The 23,521-nt window shown below is 53.8% G+C and overlaps 7 protein-coding genes across 7 annotated transcripts; 4 read left to right on the forward strand and 3 right to left on the reverse strand.

Moving 5' to 3' along the window:
• Window positions 1–410: 410 nt before the first annotated feature.
• J4E88_007838 (uncharacterized protein) lies at window positions 411–6,167 on the reverse strand (the record flags this gene model as incomplete). Its single annotated transcript, XM_049401453.1, has 1 exon — window positions 411–6,167. One exon carries the CDS (start codon window positions 6,165–6,167, stop codon window positions 411–413), a length of 5,757 nt encoding a protein of 1,918 aa, XP_049252526.1.
• Window positions 6,168–7,031: 864 nt separating this feature from the next.
• Window positions 7,032–8,087, forward strand: J4E88_007839 (uncharacterized protein; the record flags this gene model as incomplete). The annotated part of the gene is made up of 1 exon (XM_049401454.1): window positions 7,032–8,087. The coding sequence occupies one exon, from the start codon at window positions 7,032–7,034 to the stop codon at window positions 8,085–8,087; it is 1,056 nt and encodes a 351-aa protein (XP_049252527.1).
• Window positions 8,088–8,259: 172 nt separating this feature from the next.
• Window positions 8,260–8,748, forward strand: J4E88_007840 (uncharacterized protein; the record flags this gene model as incomplete). Its single annotated transcript, XM_049401455.1, has 1 exon — window positions 8,260–8,748. One exon carries the CDS (start codon window positions 8,260–8,262, stop codon window positions 8,746–8,748), a length of 489 nt encoding a protein of 162 aa, XP_049252528.1.
• Window positions 8,749–8,941: 193 nt separating this feature from the next.
• Window positions 8,942–12,291, reverse strand: J4E88_007841 (uncharacterized protein; the record flags this gene model as incomplete). The annotated part of the gene is made up of 5 exons (XM_049401456.1): window positions 8,942–9,009; window positions 9,276–10,030; window positions 10,083–11,150; window positions 11,513–12,185; window positions 12,240–12,291. The coding sequence occupies 5 exons, from the start codon at window positions 12,289–12,291 to the stop codon at window positions 8,942–8,944; spliced, it is 2,616 nt and encodes an 871-aa protein (XP_049252529.1).
• Window positions 12,292–15,241: 2,950 nt separating this feature from the next.
• On the reverse strand, window positions 15,242–16,168 carry J4E88_007842 (uncharacterized protein; the record flags this gene model as incomplete). Its single annotated transcript, XM_049401457.1, has 1 exon — window positions 15,242–16,168. One exon carries the CDS (start codon window positions 16,166–16,168, stop codon window positions 15,242–15,244), a length of 927 nt encoding a protein of 308 aa, XP_049252530.1.
• Window positions 16,169–16,933: 765 nt separating this feature from the next.
• Window positions 16,934–18,731, forward strand: CCT3 (T-complex protein 1 subunit gamma; the record flags this gene model as incomplete). The annotated part of the gene is made up of 4 exons (XM_049401458.1): window positions 16,934–16,958; window positions 17,011–17,292; window positions 17,343–17,933; window positions 17,983–18,731. The coding sequence occupies 4 exons, from the start codon at window positions 16,934–16,936 to the stop codon at window positions 18,729–18,731; spliced, it is 1,647 nt and encodes a 548-aa protein (XP_049252531.1).
• A 747-nt stretch (window positions 18,732–19,478) lies between these two features.
• J4E88_007844 (uncharacterized protein) lies at window positions 19,479–22,207 on the forward strand (the record flags this gene model as incomplete). Its single annotated transcript, XM_049401459.1, has 5 exons — window positions 19,479–19,486; window positions 19,668–20,124; window positions 20,179–20,454; window positions 20,518–20,873; window positions 21,190–22,207. 5 exons carry the CDS (start codon window positions 19,479–19,481, stop codon window positions 22,205–22,207), a joined length of 2,115 nt encoding a protein of 704 aa, XP_049252532.1.
• Between the last annotated feature and the right edge of the window lie 1,314 nt (window positions 22,208–23,521).

Consider the following 23,521-nt stretch of genomic DNA (forward strand, 5'->3'; position numbering starts at 1 on the left):
AGAAAAGCCAACTTCTACACAGATGGAATGGTAAAGGGAAGGAAACGCGAACACAAAAGGAGAAAATTAATCAATGACGAGAGAAAGACTTGTATATGCAATAGCGAAGTGCCAATGCGCGACGCGGAAAACGCCAGTGTAATGCTTTCTTTCCCACCCACTATCCACTCCAACAATGCACCAACAATGACAGAAAACGCGACAAATGGAACGACAATGAGAGAGAAGCAACAAAAGTGGGGGGCCATGATCCTAAACTCCAATATGCAAGCTCTACGACTCGCCATGGTATATCACGGCATTCAAGCCGCTCCTGCGCAAGCCCTACAGCGAATGCGTCTGGAGATTAATTGCTGCAGGAACTGTTAGTACGAGATGATGCAAAAGTAGAGGGAATAGGTGCAAACTTACTAAATCTCCAACGGCGCAATCTGATCGACATTATACAACCACCCGCCACCTCTCTCCTCACTCTCCAACCAATCATATGGCCAAAGTACGATATGGCCTTGGACCAATTCCAAAAGTCGCTTCGCGTCCTCCTTGTCTAGCATGATATCCGCATCTGTAGCGTTGAACTGCCTGTTGGACGATTTCGTCGTAGCGCGGCGACGGGAGCGCTTGGTATTCGAGCGGTTGGGCGTGTTATTTGAGTTCTGGTTATGGGGCAGCGCGTTGGGGTGGATGGGCGGTTCGGAGATGGTGACGCGTTGGGAGCGTTCGCGGTTGGAGTGGGAGGTTGGAGGTGGGTTTTGCGAGTGCGATGCGAAGTCGGTGTGTGCGCTCTCGTTGGGGACGGGCGGTGGGGCGGGGAAGGTGAAGGTCTTCTCTGGGGGAGCGGGGTTCATGGGGGAGACTACGGCGTCGTCGGCGGGCTCGGGGGCTAGCTTCTCATTCAGTGTTGTGCCGGATGCGGTGTCGAGGTGTAGACCGCGTGTGGCGGGCGGTGGCGGACTTTGGGATTGTACGCGCTTCTCTTGGTCATCGGCCCATTGCTCTACACCGCCCATGCTCGAGTGGTGGGTTGTTCCATGGACGTTCTCGCCGTTGACTCTGTCCGAGTTGTTCGTCATCTTCTCGGTGAGCTTCTCGCCTAGAGCGCCAACCTGCTTGCCGACAGTACCAGCAGTCGAGGTGAACTTGCTCGTGAGACCAGTGCCGGGCGGTCCAGTCGTGCCCGGGGCATCCTGCTGCTTGTGCATTTGGCTCTTGTCTCCACCCTGAGATTTGGTGAAACGTTCCGAGAATGCAGCGTACTCCTGGTACTCCTTCCATGTTCGGACTTCGTTGTCTGGCATGCAGCGGAAGACCTGGCGGAAGAGCTTAGTGTTGTTCTCTGCAATTTGATGCCAAGTGTCGAGGAAGAAGGTGTCGTTGATAGGATCGCGCATGCAGTCCTCGGTCACGACAGGTCGACGCATTTCCGAGAGAAGAGGGTTGATGACAGAAGAGGAACCCTGGCTAAAGGTACGTTGTAGAGCAGGCGGGCCGCCAATGTCTGTGTCATCCGAGATTGGCAACGCAGGCAACTGGCTGAGCTGTGTCAAACCTAGCTTGAACGTGTCCATGCGAGGTAGCTTAGGAGGTGGGAGGCCAGCATAGCCAGTTCCATCGGTCTGTGCGCTGACGTTGCTGGCCCTGGTGCCGGTGGTACCACTGCGCTTGCGCGTCTTGAGTGTCGCACTCTTCCTGGGTACAGCTGCAGCACCTTCAGCAGCGATATCCGTAACGAGTTTCTCATGACCATGCTCATCGATGTAGGAATCTCTGGCTTGCGTTATGATCGGTCGCAACTGCTCGGCTTCCAGCATATGATCAGCGCCCTCGCCACGAACGTCTTTGGTATGCGCCGTGTTGTGCTGCACACGAGAATCCGCCGATGGCTTCTTGGTACTTTGCAGATGTGGGTTTTGGTCCTGCGCCCAGTCGAAGTCATGGTTGAAGCTGTGTAGCTTTTCTGCCTTCTGGATGAGCTCATCCTGCATCTTGTAGTTGTTCTCTTCCAGCTTTTGTTCAGTCGCGCGCTGAGCCGTTGGGGATCCTGGACCAGAGGACTCTGTCTGGAAACCGACGCTATCGGCATCATCAGACATCTGGCTGAGCATCTCCTCCTCAGAGATGCAGTCAACATCGACACCCAAATGCTCCCGCATGAGACGCATACGCAACGTGTGCGGGAACTTGCCCACCTTGTATGGCTGGCCACCCATATAGGAATCAAGTAGCTCAGTATCGCGGATGACGGCAGCGATTTCGGAGTCTCGTGATCCCAACATAGAACGCTCGTTGATGTTTGCGGACCCGATGATGGCAACTCGGTCATCGACTACCATGATCTTCGCATGGATGTACAGCTGCTCTGTAACCAGCATCTTGTTCGGGCCGACCTCGCCCCACGATCGGAGTGCGTAGAAGTTGATGTAATCTTCGGGCTCGATGCCGGCAGCTCGCAAGCGTCCGAAAATGGAGCCTTCGCCCCGGCAGATGCTGTGGTATTGACATGTCATGATCAGACGGACACTGCTGCCTTCTTGTTCATCGACAGTGTTCTGGTATCCAGGCATCAACGGAAGCATGATGCATGCTCTCCAGTCTTCGTCGTTGGCATGGGCACGCTTGATACGGTCGACAATCGCATCGTTGATCTTGTTCTCAATCTTCGTTCCAAGCACTTCGCCGCTGCTGATGTAGAACTGGTTCTCGATGTACACGAAATGCTCGGATGTGGCAATCATCTGCACGTACGCGTTCATGATACTGTGCTCGACCTTGTTTGGTGTACCCAGAGACCAGGCACAGGCGGAACGTAGGATCTGTACTTCGCAAGTTCCATCAAGCCCAAGAGCTTCTATATCGGCGGGGTTGAAGTCAGGCGGAGGAAGGAGGAAGGGTGTCGGTCGCGAAGGCTTGCGCTGGCGAAGGAGATAGTTCCATCGCTGTACGAAATGGCGGGTCAAGTCACGAGCGGGTTGACCCACGATCTGCATTCCGACGTCGTGCCACGGCATCCTCGGGACTCTCGATCGGTCGTACATCTCCTCGTAGGGTTTGTCGAGAGCGAAGAAGTCTTGCACACGGGGATTGGAGTAGTCCTTACCCGGCCACAACTGACAGTGGTCGGCGTCCTTAGGCGTATCATCGAGCTCGAAGCCTGTGGGCTTGTCGTCCACAACAACGTGCTGTGGTGTGTCCCAACGACCGAAACACAGGTCAACGCCTCCACAGAAGGCCACAGTGTGATCGATAACGCAAATCTTTTCGTGATGGGACCAGAAAAATGTGTTCTGGCGAATTTGATTTGGCGATCGTTGGACGAAGATGTTTGGGTGGAGATCTAGCAGAGAAAACTTGGAATACTCAGAGTCGATGGGAATAGCAGCGCCGATGTTGCGATACATAATCACAAAGATCTTAACACCTTCCTGTGCTTTGCGTTGGAGAAGTCTGTCAAGTCTCCACTTCTGACTGATGGCAGCTGGGCGACGCAAGTAAAGCTCTGGGCTGAGCCACCAGTCGTGAATGTAGATGACGTCGCGCGCCATACTGATAGCTCGGGATACATTCCACATGTAGTCGCGACCGTCTACAAGCCATTGGGCGTAGATCTTCTTGCGCACTGGAGCGAAGCTGTCGAACCGCTGGCGTTGAGACCACAATGTGTTCTGTGACATGAAGTTGATGGATTCCTCGAACTGATGCAGCATCCGCTCATTACGAGCAAGTAGCTTCATCTTGCGTTCCGCGTTAACGAGCTTGAGCTGGTGATGACCTGTCGCAGACGCTTTTGCTTCGCTTGCAAGATCTCTGGCTTTCTTATCTCGTATCCTGGCAGATTTGGTATCTAGATGGAAGTCGGCATCGACCAAGAAGACATCGTAGACGTTCATCTCCTCAGGCGAGTCTACACAAACAACATAGCTGTGTCTCACTAGGAACCACTTGGGCCAGTGTCGATTCATCATGGCGAGCTTGGTCCAGCCTTTCCTGTTGTCAACACCTTTGGAGGATTTGATCATCATGTAGCCTTCCTTGCCATGGTAGCCGCCCTCAGCCGCTAGGCGGACACCCAGAGCAGACAGCTCGAGGAACTTGCACAGGCGGTTGCTGTCGGGACGGAAGATGAGGTAGGTCATGAGACCTCGCAGATATTGTTCCAACTTCTTCCGTTGGCGTTCATGATGATTCTGTTTCGCCTGTAGGGGCTGACCGGCGGCACCGGCAAAACTGCCCTGTCTCGCTACAAGGGCACCGACAGCACCCTGAGCTTGAGAACCACTTACGCTTGACTGTCTGCGACCTAAGAATGAGGACTTGCCTCGCTTGGGTCTGTTGGGGCGTTCGGTAGCGCTTGCATCGCCGTCTGGTCCGCTGGCTCCTGCTGCAGCCTCTTCCTCCTCTTCCTCACCTTCGTCATCAAGGATGCCGTAGCCTCGAAGACCTCGGAGATAGGGTAACACACTTCTGGGGAAGCGTGGGAGTTTTGTGCGTGGATCTTCTTTCTCTTCTTCCTTCTCAGCCTCGCCGTCTTTGGATGTCTTGTCTTTTAGTTCTCGCATACGGTTAGCCGGGCGACTACGGAAAGCGTCCTGCTTCTCCTGAACTTTGAACTTGAGATGCAGGTTGGCAAAATCGGCAACACTCCTGTAAACAACCCACTTCATCCTGGTCAGGCCACTGCCGTATTCCAGCTCTATGCGCAAAGCAGTATGCCGATCGCCCTCCTTCTTTGCGGGGCGGTCTGTGTCGGTGATGGTAACCTTGAGCTGCTCGAGAAGGACGGGAATACGCCTGTGGCCGTGCTCATCGCGTTGGAACATACTGGCAAAGAACAAGGCTGCGGGTGCACCAGCAAGCAACTCAGCCATCAGCTCAGCCGACTTTGCGTGGTCGATTTGGCGTTCGGCCTTTTGTCGGTTGCCGAGAAGCTTGAGGCTGTTCTTGATGGACTTCCACTTCTGCGCGCTCAAACTTGACGTCCGCTCGCTACGCATCCGCCATGGTGAGGGCTGTGTGTCTCCCGCAGCACCTCTGAAAGTAGTCAAGCTTCGCAAGTTGCCGGTAGGACGATTCTGGTGACCCTCTTCCTCGCCGTTGGGGTCGTGTCTTCGCAAACCTCCATACGAAAGTCCCCTCGCACTGTGTAGTCCGCGTGTCCATGCGCTCTCTTTTGCGATGCGCGAGCGACCCTCGTCTTCTGAGTAACCCTGACGCTCGTTCTCGGGTATGTCATCCATGGTGGAGCGGCGTAGGAAGCCCGGGCGGGTCGAGGTAGGCGTCATGGTGGGTGAGTCACGCGAGAAGAAGCCGCCTGTTGTCTGCTTGGGCGTGGTAGGGGCCGTTTGGGTGCCTTCGCCCTCGCCGTCGAACCAACGGCGGCTGCTCTTCCGCCTCTTTTGTCTCGGTCTTCTTGAAGCACCCTCGCCAGCGCTAGACTCGCCATCAGCATCGGCCTCGCTGTCGTGTCCCTCGAATCGCGGCTCGTCGTGCTCGGATGTGGGCGAAAGCTGGCCATGGGGCGAGCCTTCATGGCCTGAGCTTCCTCCCAATGCACTCAGGCTCCTGCCGTGTCCCTGCATGGGCGCCGCCAGTGCCCTCAGCTTGCCCATGAGCGACGAGCTCTGCCCACTGCGCTCCTTGCCCTTTCCTTCGCCGTCCTCGACCTCCCATGACTGCTGGCGCGAGTTGGCGGCGGGCGGATCGGATGTGAATGTAGCGGAGCGAGCGAACTGGACGCTCTTGCGTTCTCGGGGTGCGTCGGAGAGTTCGCCCTCGGTAGGGTGTCGGGACATGGGCGCAAAGGGCGGGTAGTAGGAGCTGGTGGACCCATTGGACATGTGCGAGGAGGGCTTCGGGGCGCGGAGAGGGGCTTCAGCGGCTTCGACGGGCACGGGGATGCTACCCCCGTTGGCGTTCGCTGGGGCATGGAAAGGGAATTCGCCGGCTTCCTTGCTGGAGATGGGCGAGCCGGTTGGGGCAGAGCGCATGATCTTGGGGGCGCCGTCCGCGGGCGAGGGGTTGTGTATGTCTTGCGTCTCATTCCTGGGCTGTCCCAGGCTAAGCGGCGATAGCAGTCGGCCGGACTCGTCTGTCCTTCCTGATACTGCGGGCGATCGTGAGCGAGGGCTGCGCGTCGTGGGCGAGCCCCCGGTCTTGCTGGTGCCAACCATGATGACGACACGGAAGAGGCAGGAAGTGTCGATGGGTGTCTCTCACGGCGAGGTCGCGTGGGGGTGTGGTTGCTGGGCTTCTAGGGCGTTATACAGCCATGGTTGCCAGGAAACGTGCTGCTGCCGTCACTCGTCACGATGGATTGATGGAAAGCTGCCCCAGGTGGAGTGGCAGTATACTCGCAGTGACAGGTCTAGTTCACGGATAGGCGAGAGAAAGAGACACGCGGCGCAGGTGATCAGTGTACGTCGTGCTGGGTCCCTGCGCGGTTCGAGTAATCTCCCAGGTGCTTTCCCCGGGCGTGAACTGTCTGGTTGCGCTAATACTTCCAAGGTTTTGGCGTCAGGGGCCCTCTCCGTCTCGCTGACCGCCTGCACCGCGTCGAGGCTCCACACCACAGATATGTACGATGCAGCGCCCTGCAGAACGCGTCAAATATCGCTTTCGTCGCGTTCGTGACATCGCATTCACATGCAACGCCCGCTTCTCTGCGAAAGAGACTCGACGATGTCGCCGCCGTCTCTCTGCGGCGTGGCTGCACCCCGCACTGTACTCCCAATCACTACAAGCATACCGAACTCACCACACGTGTGCACAATGGAAAGACCCCCTGTACCACTGTATAATCGCGCCATGCATCCATATGCCATGGCCAGCACATCGCCCAGTGCCGCCTGTGAAGCTTGTCACACGATGATGTAGTTCTGCCGTCGACGGCAGCCTCGGTCGGCGATCCCCTGCCCCTCCGCATGCCCATGTTCCAAGATACACCAGACGAATAGCTCCATATTCTTTTCTCCAGACCTGCTAATCGCCCAACCCTATATCGCTATCCTCACTATTCTTAGGCCCCGCTAGCCAACATGGCAGCGACTACGAATCCCCTCCACGGGACGCAGAACTCGTCCGACCTCCCCGTCTCCTCCCGCACCATCACAATCGCCGGCATCCTCGTCGACGTCCATGGCCTCGACCAACTCCCTCCTTCCCCATCGTCAGTCGCCTGCCTATGGCTCCTCAATCCGCGATTGCAGACAAAAGAGACTATGGCTCCCATAGCCAGACGCGTCATCTCCACGTGGAACAAGCGCATACAAGACGGCCGGGCTGGCAAGAACCCCAAAGGTTTAATTGCCGCTGCATTCGACCAACGTAATCACGGATCCCGCAAGGTGGACGATTTGCATAATCAAGCGTGGAGGGAAGGAAACGAGACGCATGCCCAAGACATGTTTGGATGCTTCCACGGCACCGCGACCGACACCTCCCAGCTCATCAACCATCTCGAATCCTACATCTTTACCGCCAAAGATAGCCCCAAGATCGAACAACACTTTGCCCTTGGAATCTCGTTGGGTGGACACGCGACATGGCATTGCTTGCTAGGTGACCCCCGCATCACCGCTGGCGTAGTCGGCATCGGCTGTCCAGACTACACGCGCTTGCTGACTGACCGCGCACGCCTATCCAAGAGAAAGACATACACGGAAACAACACCACCTGGAAGCGCATTCCTCGGATCCCCCGACTTCCCACAAGCGCTGCAGGACGCCATCGCCCAGTATGATCCTGCCGGTTTATTGCTACCGGGCATGTTCAATCCTCTAGGAAACGACACCCAACCCGATCAAGAGCAACTATCTAGAATGAAGGCCCTGATGAAGGAGAGACTTCAAGGCAAGCGCATCCTGAACCTCAGTGGACAGGCAGATAAGCTTGTTCCCTACTCGGCTGGTGAGCCGTTCTACAACATCTTTAAACAGGTACTAGCAGAAGACCCAAGTCTTGACATCACCTTCGAGGACGTGTTATTTGAGGGCGTAGAGCACGCTTTTCCTAAACCTATGGCAGACAAAGCAGCGGACTGGCTATGTGACATTTTGGCCACGGACGATGGGCCTATGTCAAGTAAAATATAGTGAAGCGCATACAAACAGCCATCGCACATAATTGAATACTCAAACAGCACCATCATAGTATCGCATCTTTCTTTCGCTTTGCTTGTCACTCGTTCACCCTCTACTTCTGTTTCTTGCTGCTGCCAGAAGTACCAAACATCTTGCTTCCATGTCTGCCTCCTCTCGACGCACCATGCGCAATCTGCGAAACCGCATAGCCCCAGAACACAGAATCCCACGCTACCACGCCTTCTCCACTCCCGAAGAGCAAGCGGCATACATCGATGACACAGCCCCCTCTCCCGCCAGCCTCCCTTACGCCGTGAACAGCTCGCCCACGTTGACTGAAATATCTTTAGCCCGGGAAATAATCATCAGACCCCTCGAAGAAGACGGAGATATTTACGAGCAAGAAACGTCAAGCAACCAGCCTAAAACCGCAGAAGAACACATTCTTGAGCGCATTGGCAGATTAATTGCCATGTTCACACTTTACAACCTAGCCAGGACTTGCGAGGAGATTGAAGAGGAAGATTGGGAAGAGTACATCACACCCTACGAAGAAGGCGATCTGGAGATGCTGGAACGTGTCTGTCCAAAGCAATGGTGGGACGAAGAGATCAGAGAGGCATGGCCAAATCTCATCGTATTTGCGCGGCGGGCAAGGAAAAGCCCTAGTTAAAACCGATTGCACCAGATAGTCCACTCACACCAAAGTAAACCTCTCCACCAACCCCCCATCATCCATCCACCCACACACCCCCAAATCCTTCGCTGAAAAAGGAACTTTACCCAATCTCTCATACACATTCCCTTCTCTCCCCTCCACTCTCGCCACAATAATCGCATGATAACTTGCATCTCTCTCCATCTCCTTAGGCCTCACATGCTTCCACAGTATCGCGGCCCACAACTCCCTCCCCCTCGCCCTCTCCGTATGACTCTGCGTGTCAAAGCAAGTATACGTAGCCTCCATGTCCCCCTCCAACTTCTCCTTCGTCTGTGCCACAGCACCCTTCTGCCGATTCGGAAAAACATCGCCATCGCCTTCTCTCTGTTCGGCCGCAGGGTACAAGCGTTCCAACGGCGCGCTAATGTCTATATACCCGTCTGTTACCTCGCCGAAAGGATTGTGGGCGCTCTTCAACGTAATACTCGTAGCGTGGATCTTGGCTAAAGCCGTCCATTCCCCCCTGTCCCATCCCACACCTGAGTTCGGGCTGAAGAGACCAAACGGCCCGTCGATAGCGGCCCAGGACCAGCTTGGTGCGCGGTATACTGCCGGTGCGGTTGTCGTGCCGACGGCTTGCCAGATTAAGTCATGGAGTAGGGTTGCGGACCAGTGTCCCGCGAGGTAGGTGGTTGGAGAAGTGAGTAGGGAAGCGTACGTGCGTGCGAGGCCAGAGAGGGCAGGCAGTTTATCCGAAGGTTTGGTTAGAGAACGGCGGGAGTATGCGTCTAGTACTGCGTGCCAATGTAGCGTGGGGTTGTCTGGGATAGGTTTATCCGGAGAGGAAGGGGGAATGTGGGATGTAGTTGGGAATAGGGTATCCACTCGCCCTGGCAGGTAGAAACCCTGCTCACTGAGGAAGGAACAGTAGCACTCGAAGAACATCTGCTCCGTGCCGAAATGTAGCACACGCGGTGCGAGCCAGCGTTCCTGCAACGCCCAGCCGCGTTGGCTGAGTGGTTCGGTCTTTAGCATTGCGTTGTTTCCGGCCCAGGAGGGCTTTGCGGCTGTTTCGCGCGAGGAGGAGAAAGCATGGAGAGTTCCTTTGATGCCGGTTGTGGTTGTGTATTCGAAAGGGGAGTAGATGGGTGCTGGGCGGTTGGGAGAGAAGATGGACAGCCCAGTTGTAGAGGAAGGAGAACCGGTTGCGGAGAGCATGATGTAGGCGTTTGAGTAGACAGAGGCCATGCGCGATGTTTCGCGCGACCAGTCTTCTGAGTCGTCTTGACAGATACTGGGGTTGTTAGTGTTTGGTGTTCTGAGTAGAATGGGGAGGGTTGGCTTACCAGAGGGAGTCGATCCATAGATAGCCGATTCCCATTTCTCTGGCTATGAGGATGGCGTCCTGAAACGTCTTTGGGAGCTGGTCGGTATCGATACCCCTCTTGTTGGCTTCGATATTGGCACGTGTGGTTGCGAACGGGCTTGACTCGCCCCAGACATAACTCAGTGCTGCATACCGTCCCATTTCTCCTTCGGTGGGCGCATAGAGAGCTACTCTGTGCGGCGTCGAGTCTCGTATATCCAAGACACGAGCCGGAAGAGGTGCCGTATCGACATGACAGCGCCGATCCGTCCGTTGTTTGTCGCAATCGCGTACCCAGTTCAGGGCATGTGCAAGTGTATGCGGCGACGAGGAGAGTGTCTTGCGACCTCGAACGACAGCGGCCAACGGATCGCCGTCTACAACACCATTAGTCGGAGCAACCAACAGCTTCACCAAATCTCTTAGATACTTACAATCAGCACACAACCCCACAGCAGCAATCACCCAAACCTGACACCAATACTTCGTATCGACTGATACCACCATGAAACCCCCAGTATCATTCACACCCCTAACGAGACACATCTTCCAATCCGGTCCTCCGCCACGCTCGGCACGAATTCCAGGTTCCTTCTTCGCCCCACTGAAGTCGGATTGAAACTGCGCGACATCGTGCTGTACGGTCTTGCAGATTGCGCAGTCATCGGCAGCGGCGGCTTCGAGGTCTTCGATAGATTGGTGGAAGGGTAGTCCGACAGGTTCTTGATCCTTTGGACGGTCTTGCTTGTTCTTCCAGAGGTCCCTGAGAGGTTGGCTACTGATTTGGACTAGACACGGGTAGTCGCGTCGAGTGATAGTGTGGATTTTGTAATCGGGCGGTAGCTTAGGGATGTCGAGGAAGTCCAACGACTGGCAAAGATCGCATAATGGCATGTTGACTTCTTTGTGATTTACTGCGAAGCTCTCGTGTGTAGCCGTGATGAAAAGGGCGAGCTGCGCATCGGGCTCTTCTATGGATTCAACGTTGTTGTTCTCTGTCGACATCATCGCCAGGCAGCCGTGGTGGCGAACGTATATTGCCAGACCACTGCACGTGTTGGATCACCCCTGCATAGCACCTTGCACATGCTTGGAGGCGAGTCACCTGGGTTGCTTTGGTGAGATAACTTGATAGGTGCAGTTCCAGGCGTCTATGTCGGCACGAATGTACTGTGCTGTGCGGGGGAAGGATCAGCCAATGGGCATGCCTCGTCCTACGTAAATATTTCCTTTCAGGCTTGTTCCTTCCAATTTTGCCAGCGCCTTGCTCTGGTCAGAAGATGCTACTTCTTACGTATGACTTCTTTGGTTAAGTACGCAAGCAATTCAGCGCAAATTCCCGTAGCCATGGACATGCCTCACAACTGGGAAAGCATTGCCCTTTTCATCTATAGCGAATGCCCACCGTACATCTTGCCTTCAACGACTGCTCCCACATCTTCTGCCGAGAAAGCGCAATGGCCCAGTCCATCAGTACCAGTACTGACAACGCCCCACTGCAGTTTCTTCTCGGCAATGTTCTCACCACTGCCAACCTGTTCTGTCGGGTGACACGCTGCGCTGATGGCCATACTGCAGCTGCCCACAATTGGCATTCCACGCTTGTATGGTGTGTACCCGAAAGCAACTATGCTGATGACCATTAGTCCACTCAACACTATCACTGATATGATGGCCGGCGGCGAGTAGCCCAGAGTCTTGTAATCGAAAAGCATGTCCGCTGCATTATCCTCAACGCCCGGTTTCCCAAATGGGTCGTAAAAGTCGATGGCGATCAGGAAGATGCTTTGCGAAACCAGCCAGTGTAATGTGCCACTCAGCACCATGAGAGGTATACCGAAGCGATAGGGTAGCTGGAGGAAGTATGTCGACCGTTGAGCACCGGCAGGTTGATGAGTTACGCGAAGGCCTTTACGCTTGCTTGAATAAGACACCCATTCGTAGCCCATCAGCATGGCGGTAAAGAGAGCATTATAGCTGAAGTACAGAAACGAGAGAGCTAGTTGGGGCGTGTTGGCGATGACAACGTTGGTAATCAAATCCGGTGGCATATAACTGATGGCTGTACGAGGATCCACAGCGCCTAAAGGCAATCAGCACCGTGCTTAATTTCACATGACAAACAAATCATACATACCAAATGAAAATTGATCAAAGGTAGCCCCCGTGGGTAGATGTTCGATTCCCATCTTAAGTAGGAAACCGACTATAGCTAGGGCAAGTAAAAACCTGATCGGTAATGTAAGCAAACTACCAACGATATATTTGGTTTAGCGGCGTAACCTACACAGCTACAACAACAATTCTGCGGGTGATGCTGGTCACATCTTTCCAGTGATAACGCCCGTCCCGCCATTGTCTTGGTCCCGCCTGATATCCTCTGTGGTGTCGAAAGTCTGCTAGTGTAGACAAACACATGTCCTTCGTTGTAACGTCTTCGTTTTCCAGAAACGAGACGACGGCGTCACCCGTTGTCATAAGCGGCTCGTCGTGCACAAAAAATACAACATAGAACATTAGACATGCTTTGACTGTAGAAGAGTTAGAGTTGATTCGATCTCGAACGGTTGATCGACGAGCGTGTCCCTTACGCTGCTGCGTCTGTATAGGCGTAGAGAACGAAATCTGAACTCACAGAGATTGAGAATCGTAATGACAGTCGTAATAGTAGGCTCGAAGTGGAGCTTGCAGTGGGTTTGAGCCGGCTCACTTAGACAGTACTCCACTGGCGTACGTGACAGGTCGCAAAGCCCTTCATCGTCGCAAAGCCATCCAACCTGCCAAGATTCTTGCTTCTTGACATCCTGTACCCTGACTGAACATGGATTGAGTAGGTCGTGCGACGCGGAACATATCCAGTGGTATGCATTGCTAGCAAACCCGGAATCCGACGCAGTGTATGCATCAAAACCCGCACCCCAATAAATGTGTGAGCCATTGATAAACTTGTTCTCCGTTGATGGAGGAAAGAAGCTATCGTCAGACACTAAAAGCAGATTTCGATGGTTGGATTGTATGCTAGTGGCATATTCGTCAATGCATCTGTTGGGCTCAAGCTTTTCAAGGTTGCCCGCGCGTGCTTTCTCCCAGAGGGATTCAAGTACGGATGGGATTTCGCCAGGACTGGCACTGAGCCTGGTCTGCCTATTTGGTCCACCTATGAAACTGGTACGGAGCTGCGGGGATTGTTCTGTGCAATTCGTGCAATTTTCTCCGTCCAGAAATGCTCGCCCAACGGAGAACACCCAGTAACTGTTGGATGATATCGAACCGAACACCGCAGAATTGTAACTGATAGATGTAAGTAACTAAAACGCTAAGATCAGTCAATGCCTTACAAAAGATGCAACGGCAAGGATGATAGTCCCAATGCTGCCCACAGCACAGCTCTACGCCGGCTGATATGTCCGAGATTGCGTATGCCAGGTACACCCACATCGAGGTATACACTAGGCTTGCGACTGTGGGCAGAATCGACTTCGCTTCGCGTTGGTGCAGATAAACACTGCATTGTATAGTTGCTCCCAGCCAACAGAATCGTACTCAAGACGTTGATGCCAAGATGGAGCCCGGTGTTCAGCCTTTCAACGTGATCGCAATCGCCATCGAAGAAGACACCCTTGGCGCCAGAGGTGGCAGCCAGACCTGATGCCATGGCCACGAAGTTAATGAGAAAGACCACTGAAGCCAAAACCGCGAAGTTGAGCACGCCAAACCGCCATCCAGTGAAGCGAGACCCTAGATGTTTCTCCACCGCACGCTTGCGCAACCCAAGTATCGATGCTGCCTTTGCGCGAATGCTTTGTGGTAGCTGCAAGCTCCCGAGAGGTTTTCCATTCCGGTCAGTTTGGGCTGTAAGCGGTACCTGCATCTCGAGATTGCTATGGGATCTCCATTCGGGGTGTATCGTTGAGCGTATCCTAGAAGGCAATAACCGCCAAATTGAATCAGGCATTGCGAAGCCCATGAGCAAAAATGTTGGATCCGGTCCAAGTAGACAACGTAAAAGAGATCAAAGAAGCGCGTAGTACCATGCGAGATATCGCACCCTCGCTGGTACGAGCCCACCTATCAGCAGTGCCGCCTGGTTTTTGCCAAGTATACCGGCCGCACATCCTGATGGGTTGAGGCTTACTCTGAGCCTCCTGCAAGGCGCCCCACGCCACATTGGGGGCCAAAGTCTGGATGCTAATTCGGTTCTATATCGCCAATCCGTATGTATAGACTACGGTGAATGGACGACTATCGCACGCGTGTAGGAGCGTGAGATCAATGAACATAGTCATCGTATCCAAGACGTAGACGCAACGCGACGCGGGTGCGAGGAAGGTTCGTTTTCGTCGGGTGTCGCGCACCTCGGAACTAACGGAAGCTGTCTTCCCGAGAAGCAGCGCGCCCAGCAGCCTCCAGGGCTGTGAAACAGCACCATCAGGGTGTGTGACAGCGAAAATAACCATCAGCGAAGCCGTTGAGAGAACAGCGGTCTCGACTCAGGCGCACCTTCTGCACGAGTCATGAATGGACTGGGAAAAGGTGCTGTCCGGGAAACGCGACGCCGCGTCTTGCGCGCGACATGTTCGCGTTGCTGAGGAGCGGTAGTGCGGCAGAGCTCGGGGCAGAGCCTTCTCAATGCTCTTTCGTCACCGCGGCAGCATGTTTGATCGTGTTTAACGAGCGAAGATCTACTGAAAATAGAGTCAAGGAAATTGCGTGCCTCGGGGCATCGGTAAAGCACGTCAGCTTGCGCGTGAAGGAAGACCCGAGGACCGGTAAGTGGCCACTTGGAAGTCACCGGATGCGCATTCAATAACAGCAGTTCTCAGGAAGTGGAGGTGATGTAAATGATAATCGTAGTTTCATTGAGTTCTTGCCTGTTAAGTTTAGCGGCACGTACTAGCAGATGCGATCGAGTGTCTTTGATCAAGCATCGCAGCATAAGCATCATAATAATATAGTACATGTCAGATAGAGTCACTTCCGGTGAGCCATCCGATTCCACCATCAACGCCGAATCGCCGAAGAAGAAACCCACATCGAAAACCGTAAATCAATGCAGCCGAAATGATAACTGAGGCGTGTTTTCTTGCCGTTCGTGGGGTAAGGAAACAGGAAGGAAGAGAAGAGATGGGTTGAGACGCGTCACATCTCCATCGCGTCGGTGTCTGCAGTCGCCATAGGGGCGTCCGCGACTGGCTGGGAAACGGGTGTAGAGGCAGGCGACGGCGTCAACTGGCGAGCATTGATGCGCTCACCCTCCACACGGGGAGTTGAGCCGAACATGAGGTTGCTGACAGTTCGCTCTAATGACCAGCCAACGAGCTGGCACCACTGAAGGTTATCCGCGAATAACCAGTAGCCCTGGACACCGTGTTGCTTAGCGCGCACGAGATACGCGTTGAGTGATTCCTTCTCCAACATCACCAGGACGTCGGTGAAGTCGAAATGACGCTCAATCACGCGGGAGTATGCGCGTGCCGCGTCGCGTAGGTTTGGGTTGGTCATGACGTTCTTCCAGCCTACTCCGAGAGATGCGATGAGCGTGTTGACGGTGTTGCCTTTGTCGTCGATGAGCTCTTCGGTCTTCTGAGCATCCATCTCGTTGAGGGGAGTGATTTCGACATTGGCAGTTGGGCTCATGCGTACTGACTTGCGCGATACGGCGATAGGGCGAGCTTCAGCTTCTGCCTTCTCTTCTTTCTCGACCTTCTCTTCGTACCAGGTGCCCGATTGCGACTCGGCTGCCATGGTGTAGCCAGGCTCTCCAGGGTAGATGAGCGTCATCCCCGGGCCGTACACAGGCTCGGGCTTCGGCTTTGAAGGCGATTGAGTGACGATTGATCCGACGGGTAGGTTCTCCTCCGGGTCGTCGACGTCGGCGATGGATCGTTTGCGCCCAGCGGTGGCATTGGAAACGGCGGCTAGATAGTTGAGCGAAGGCGGAGTAGGGTATTTGGGGCGGAAATTACCCATTGGTGCAGCGGCGCTCTGGTGATGCGGAAAGTAGTCCTGCGGTTGCTGGGGCGGCAGGACCACAGTTGGCGACGAGGCGTAATAGTTAAGACCCATACTGTACGTTTAGTAGTTTAGCAATGTTAGAGTTCGTGAAGGATACAAAGACCTGTCTTGATCAAGACAGAACAGTGAGCATGCGACGATATAGTAAAGTCACTATGAGCGACAAAGATGAAGGTGGATGATGGCGAGAAGGTGAGGCGCGATGGAGATAGTGGATGATGGGGATGGGTAATGGTGATGGATGGGAGTGGTAAGATGAAGAAAAACCGAGCGAGGTGTGGGAGCGTCCAAGTTATAGACAGAAGAAAGGCGGCGTGCGGAAGTTTGGCGCAAAAGAAGTGAGAGGAAGGAAGGAAGGTTTGGAGGGCACCAGAGCGGTCTTGTAAGCTGCGCACGAGTCCCGTGAGAGGCTGGCTGCGACGCGGTGAGAGGCGGCAGAATGTAGGGTAAAATAGCCCGGCGAGTGATCTCCAGGGCAAGTCTAGCGCGTATTGGCCGTCACGCGAGGGCTGCCTGCCGGATTTGGTAGGCGCCAAGGCTCTGTGTAAGGCAGGGCCGACCGGGGTCGTTGATGGAAGTTGCCGTTGATCGCGGGCTGAGCGCATGAGTCAGCAAAGCAGGTGGTGTGGCTGTTCTCTGTGGCTGGTGCCCGGTCGCAGATAATCCGCGCCGGGATAGTGGCGGCGCTGCGACGCGGTTTTTGGTAGCAAAAGTTAGTGGAGGAGCTGCAAGGCACCAGACGCAAGATACCCCACGCAACTCTGTTTTCGACCCCCTCTTTCTTGTATACCGTGCTTATAGACCTGTACCGTCAAGATGCAGGCGCCAGTGGTTGTCATGAGTATGTGCAGTCGCTCAGCTGAAGCTGCGACAGCCCACTAACACATCAACAGACACGCAGACCCCGGGCGGGGAGCGCCAGTTTGGCCGCAAAGCTCAACTATCCAACATCACAGCAGCCAAGACGGTCGCCGACATCATCAGATCATGTCTCGGTCCCAAGGCTATGCTGAAGATGCTGCTCGACCCAATGGGCGGTATCGTCCTGACCAACGACGGCCACGCTATCCTCCGAGAAATCGAAGTCGCACACCCAGCAGCCAAGAGCATGATTGAGCTGAGTAGGACACAAGATGAAGAGGTCGGCGACGGCACAACCACCGTCATCATATTAGGTGCGTAGATAGTGCGGGGAGATTGAGGAGCGTACATTGACAACAAACAGCGGGAGAAATCCTCGCACAAGCTCTGCCCCAGCTTGAGCGCAACATCCACCCCGTCGTTATCATCCAAGCATTCAAGAAGGCCCTTGCCGATGCCCTCGAAATCATCAACGAGATCGCGGTCGAAGTCGACGTCAACGACGATGAGCAGATGTACAAGATCATCAACTCCTCCATTGGCACAAAGTTCGTTTCGCGGTGGTCAGACCTGATGTGTGGACTGGCTCTGAAGGCAGTACGAACCGTTTCGCTCGACATCGGCTCTGGAAAGCAGGAGGTCGACATCAAGCGCTACGCACGTATCGAGAAGATTCCCGGAGGCGAGATCGAAGACAGCGAGGTTCTGGACGGAGTCATGGTCAACAAGGACATCACACACCCAAAGATGAGGCGGAGAATCGAGAACCCTCGTGTTCTGTTGTTGGACTGCACACTGGAGTATAAGAAGGGCGAGAGTCAGACAAACATTGAGGTCAGCAAAGAGGAAGACTGGAACAGGATTCTCCAGATCGAGGAGGAGCAAGTCAAGCAGATGTGCGATGCCATCGTTGCTCTGAAGCCCGATCTCGTCATTACTGAGAAGGGTGTCAGTGGTATGTGACATTGAATAACTCCTCTCGTGGGCTTGCTAATATGGCGTAGATCTCGCACAGCACTACCTCGTCAAGGCCGACATTACTGCCATCCGCCGTGTCCGCAAGACAGACAACAACCGTATCGCGCGTGCGACCGGCGCGACGATCGTAAACTCCGTATTCGCAGCTACCGCTTCAGACATTGGTACCGAGTGCGGTCTGTTCGAGATCTCCAAGATCGGTGACGAGTACTTCACCTTCCTCACAAAGTGCAAGAACCCGAAGGCCTGCACTGTCCTGCTCCGAGGACCCTCAAAAGACATCCTGAACGAGATCGAGCGGAATCTACACGATGCTATGGGTGTCGCCAGGAACGTCATCTGGAACCCTAAGCTCTGCCCTGGAGGTGGCGCCACTGAGATGGCCGTCGCGGTCGGTCTAGACCGAAGAGGAAAGCTGATCGAGGGTGTCGCACAATGGCCATACAAGGCCGTCGCTGAAGCGATGGAGGTCATTCCACGCACACTTATTCAGAACTCCGGAAACAGCCCTATCAAGGTGCTCACCCAACTGCGCGCGAAGCATGCGGAGGGCTACGAGGACGGCAAGCAAACTGGCAGCGTCTGGGGTATTGATGGCGATGCAGGCAAGGTCGTCGATATGCGGACATATAACGTCTGGGAGCCTCTTGCTGTCAAGGAGCAAAGCGTCAAGACTGCCGTCGAGAGTGCTTGCCTATTGCTCAGGGTGGACGACATCGTTGCTGCGAAATCGGCCAAGCAAGTGAGCGGTCCGATAGGTGGTGGTGATGATTAGATGTAATCACGCAAGGTGTCTTCTGCGATATTCTTGCTATAGAAGCCAGGAGCAGTCGCTAGGAATGAAGAAATCACATCTGCCGACCATACATCAGACCATGCTGTACACCAACTTTGGTGAAACATAAAACAAACATGTACTAAGGTTAGCATTAGTTGCTTTTGATCGCATCAAAAGATGTGCGGCCACTTCCGCAGACTCGTCCCCGATTGCTGATAGTTCAAGGTTACATTGTGAGATATTCTTTGAACGTGATCCTCGTGTTCGTCGTTCTGGTGGACGCGAGATCGCTTGCCGCCGCTCAACACGATCCACGTGCCTCATCCCGCTCAGCCTCTCAGTCACCCAATCGCATCGCCCTCCTCTTTAAGTACACTTTGCGCATAAAACTCGCCCTGCGAACTCCAGCCATTCAGCCAGACCCTGCGCTCTGCCACGCAAGCACATCTTCATTCTGCGAATCAGGCTTCACATTGCGACTAGTAACGCAGCCTGGTCGTGCTGCTGCGCCGCATCGCTATACTGCACTCGTATCAACATCTGCTAAGCACCATGGAGACGGGCATAAATCTCGCCAAGGCCTACCTCAAGTGCTTACATGCGCTGCGATGGTTGCTCCTTACTTAATCTGGCATCCTCAGCGGTGGTTGTGAGTTTGACGGTTTGTATGGCTCTGCCACGAACGTGCGGGTTCCCTGAAGCGTGGCTACGTTAAACGAGTATGCGAACTGAGTTGGACCGATGATGGGCCGGTAAGTATATGTATAGAAGTCGTGCTGCTCAGTATGAACTCGTTCATTTCCCCATCAAAGCATCTTTGGATCTTCTCAATCGTTGCATTCCAGTCTTGTCTTCCTCCCAATCATTGCCGAAACTTCCCACGCTCTATCAAGCAAGCTACCAACAGCCGAGTATGAATACTATAATGCTCAGGGCGAGAAACAATCTCGAGCGGCGCGATGACTCTAAGACATGTCCACTGGAAGATGCTCATGGTCCACAGATCATTCCCTTCATCGGCAACCTCACATTCCACCGATTCGCAACGATCTTGTCCGGTGCCTGTGCCATTCTCAGCACGTTGATCGTTGGGGCATTGATCGCGCTTCACGCCTTCAACTACTCGAACCCCGTACAACAACGGCAGATCATCAGGATCATGCTTTTGATACCATGGGTCGCCCTTTTCTCTTTCCTGATCGTCTGGCAAAGCGACATTGGAGAATACCTAGCCCCTTCACGCGACTTTGGTTGCTCGATCGCACTTTCGTCCTTCTTACTGTTCATGTGCGATCTTGTCCTATCGCACCAGGAAGGATTCGATGGGTTGTTTGGAGAGGGTGCCAAAGCCAAGGGTGCGCGCAAAATGAACAGTCCAACGTGGCTCAGGGTAAGCTCTCACATTTCTGTCAAAGGATTCAAGACCATATCTGACACTCTACAGCGTACCTGGTACGGCGTACTCCAGTTTATACCGACTAGCATCGTCATATGGATCGCCACGGCAGCTACCCTCGCTACTGGTACCTACTGCCAGCAGTCTAATGACGTGCACTTCGCCCATCTCTGGCTCACCATACTCATTGGCTACACTACAACGGTCGCTATCGTTGGCTCACTGAGGTTCTACAAGAAAAGCAAGAAGTTGCTCCAGAAGCATCGGATCATACTCAAACTGTTTACATTCAAGGGTATCCTCGGTCTGAATTTTCTCCAATCGGTACGCTAAACAGTCCCCTGAAGTAGCCAGCATGTATACGACGTACTGACACCGTCCTCACAGTTCACCATTTCGCTGCTTGCAGGCCACGGAAAGCTGAAACCTACAAAGTACATGACGTACCATGATGTCAATACTGGTCTTGCGTCACTCATCCTCGCCTGCGAAATGCCACTTTTCGCTGTACTTTTGCTCTTTGCATTCTCGCCGTTACCGTATAAGCAACAGGGTAGTCCTGCCGCTGGACCACTCAATGCCATCCTCGATGCGTTCAACCTCTCAGATCTATTGTCAGCGTTCTATCGGGGCCCCATGAGATTGGTCAGGGACCAACAAACACAAATCAGGCGTCAGGACAGTGTTAGGATTGCATTGGTCTCATCCAGTGATGAGGAAGAGAGGAGAGACCGCTCTATCCCGTAAAGCATTCAACAGCAGGCTTATCACTTTTCTTATCTAGAGACCCTGATCTCCCCGTGTTTGCTTCGTCGCGCTTTTCGTCAGTGAAGTAGAGCTTTGACCAAGTCAACAAACGCTTCCCCACAAACACTACCTTTTATAATTTCATGTCACTTTCATTACTCTCTCTTTCCAACCTCATTCGCAGCAAATTATTACTGACAATACTAACAACTGGTTGTGATGACACCCTCGCAAGAGATCACGGTTGCAGCCGGTGCATTGTAAACGAGATGACTCTCAACACAGTAGGTATGGATATCTAACGAAGAGCAGGTCCTTCCTTTTATTGGCAAAAGTTCTCGTTCTGAAGATCAAGTCAATTCACCCAACGACCCAGCGACCGTGTTCTCATCTGCCGGCGGAGCTATGGGCGCAGATCCTTCATCACGTGGAAGACGAGTACACGCTTTGGGTCATTTGCCGACAGGTCTCGCGAACCTTTCGGGCTGAAGCCGAACGCGAGTTTGCTAAGACACGTCTTCCACAGCTGCGCATCAATTGGGCATCTATGGGAGAAATCATGCACGAAAACAGGCTGCATGAATTCGATTGCAACGTCGAAGATCTAGAATTACAAGGTCTCACTGAGGACGGTCTACGAGCTCAGTTCACAGCCGCATTTGAATACGAACTGCGCAATCTGGAGGGCCGCCCGGCATATGTGCGAACACTATACGATCGGACGCAGTACAGACCCTTGTTGGAAAAGACCTTCGCCGAGCTGATCCCCTTTCGCTACCTAGACTTTAAGAAGAGAGTCGACAGGCAATACTGGACAAGACAAATGGCTTTGATTGGAGGTTATGTCAGTAACGCCCAGCTTACAGATGTATCGATCGACCTTGACAACAAAACCATCGCTTTCGATTGGAAGACTTTTTTAAACGACTTCTTCCAGCTCACCACCTATGTTCGAGCACAAAAGCAGACTCAAGGAACTGTGAGCGACCTGGCGAAACAGGCGTTCGAAGCATTTAGTCTCCGAAAACCCCCTTACACCGAATCGCGACTGGATACGCTTCGGTTGGAGCGCAAATCGTGGGAACATGTCTATGGTGAAGAGGACGACGACTGCCATACAGAAGCGTACTTCCGCCGCATACGATCTGCACACAGCGAAGCTGGATTAGATTTCGATCTAAACAACATGATCGATGGTATGGACGAAGCGGAAATCAGGAAGACGGAGGTCAAGGCTACCACACTCATGAGATTGTTCAGGAACATTCGGTTGATGAACAGCTTCCGTGACGGATACGAGAGCGATGCAAGCAACAGAGGAAGTTCATGAGTGTGGGCCGGTACCGACAATCATGCGGTTGGAGAGTTCAGTGAGAAACGCGGGACCAATGTAGGCTCCCTGCTAGCGTTGGGGTGTTTGTGAAGGGGGGTTATGGAAGGGTGTCTTCTTCAAATCTGTATGTAATCGGGACAGACAGATAGCCGCTCCAAGCACAACGATTACCCCAGTCGCACATGACCAGCCTCCTTCGATATCTGGAGTATCAAATCATGCCGGTTTATCCAGAAGCAGGGCTAGGGAAACGAATGCAGAACGGGAGACGATTGCCGTCACGGTAGGTGTCACAGTCTCGACTGCCACCATGCAGCCAATGCAGGAGCCGTCAAAGAGTTTGAAAAGCACTTCAGGATGCTGACAGGAGCCCAACGTCCCGCGCGCACTCGCATCTTGGCCTCAGGAATGAAAGGGTGCCTCCTGCAAGCGTTCGAGCGACGTTCATCGAGCTGGGGAAGTGTCGCACCTTCTGCGGGATCACCGCTGAAACCGTTCGCTTGAGCTCTGACACAGCTCACTCTGCGAACTTCATGGGTTTCGAAACGGTTGTCACTGCGAAAGATCCTCCGCAGTGAGTCCGCACGGCCTGTCACTCACCTGTCTAAACGAAACATGCCGACCGACTTCCTGGTGGCGGCTGCAACGTCGTCCCGCAATGCACCACGAGTATGCTCGCTAGCTAGACGGGTGTGTCACCAGCTTACGGTGGATGCGAAAAAGAAAGAAGACTAATGTCGCTACTTCCACAGCCTTGCAGCAGGCTAATAAGCCAACATTACCCCTCTTTTATTGCCAATGAGGCCATGGCATTGCTCCGTCAGACGATTAGAGCGCATTTTGCGGCTCGAGGGTAACCTGGTTCTGGGCTCCAGGGTTAACGGCTTTGCTGCACACCTCCCACACCCGTGGAAGTTTTGCGGTGTGCGCGTGCCAGTATCGAAGACGAAGGGCAAGCTTCTAGGCTTGGGGACGCAGCCCCTCACTTACACCAACATCGCGATCTAGGCGTAAGGAAGCAAGTCCTGTTTATTTTGGATAGGACGGATGCTCGAGCTCGCACACAACGAGCTTCAGATTCGGCAGATGCGCCTAACCGAAGCTGTGCGTAGCATCGGTGACTTTGCGGAAGCACATGCAATGAGACGAGCACGAGACCCACGCCGCATCTCCTTCCGAAGGCTACGTGAGGACGCCTTTCCAGAACCCACGGTTGCCGTATCTTCCGTTAATCTCTGTTGAGTACCCAGTTAATTAGCCAACATTTGGGCTTGAAGCGGGGCGTTCGATAGTGCGTGCATGCCGCTATCG

The sequence above is a fragment of the Alternaria novae-zelandiae genome (genome assembly GCF_023758075.1).
Source record: "Alternaria novae-zelandiae strain BMP 2774 chromosome Unknown scaffold_17, whole genome shotgun sequence".
Taxonomy (NCBI): domain Eukaryota; kingdom Fungi; phylum Ascomycota; class Dothideomycetes; order Pleosporales; family Pleosporaceae; genus Alternaria; species Alternaria novae-zelandiae.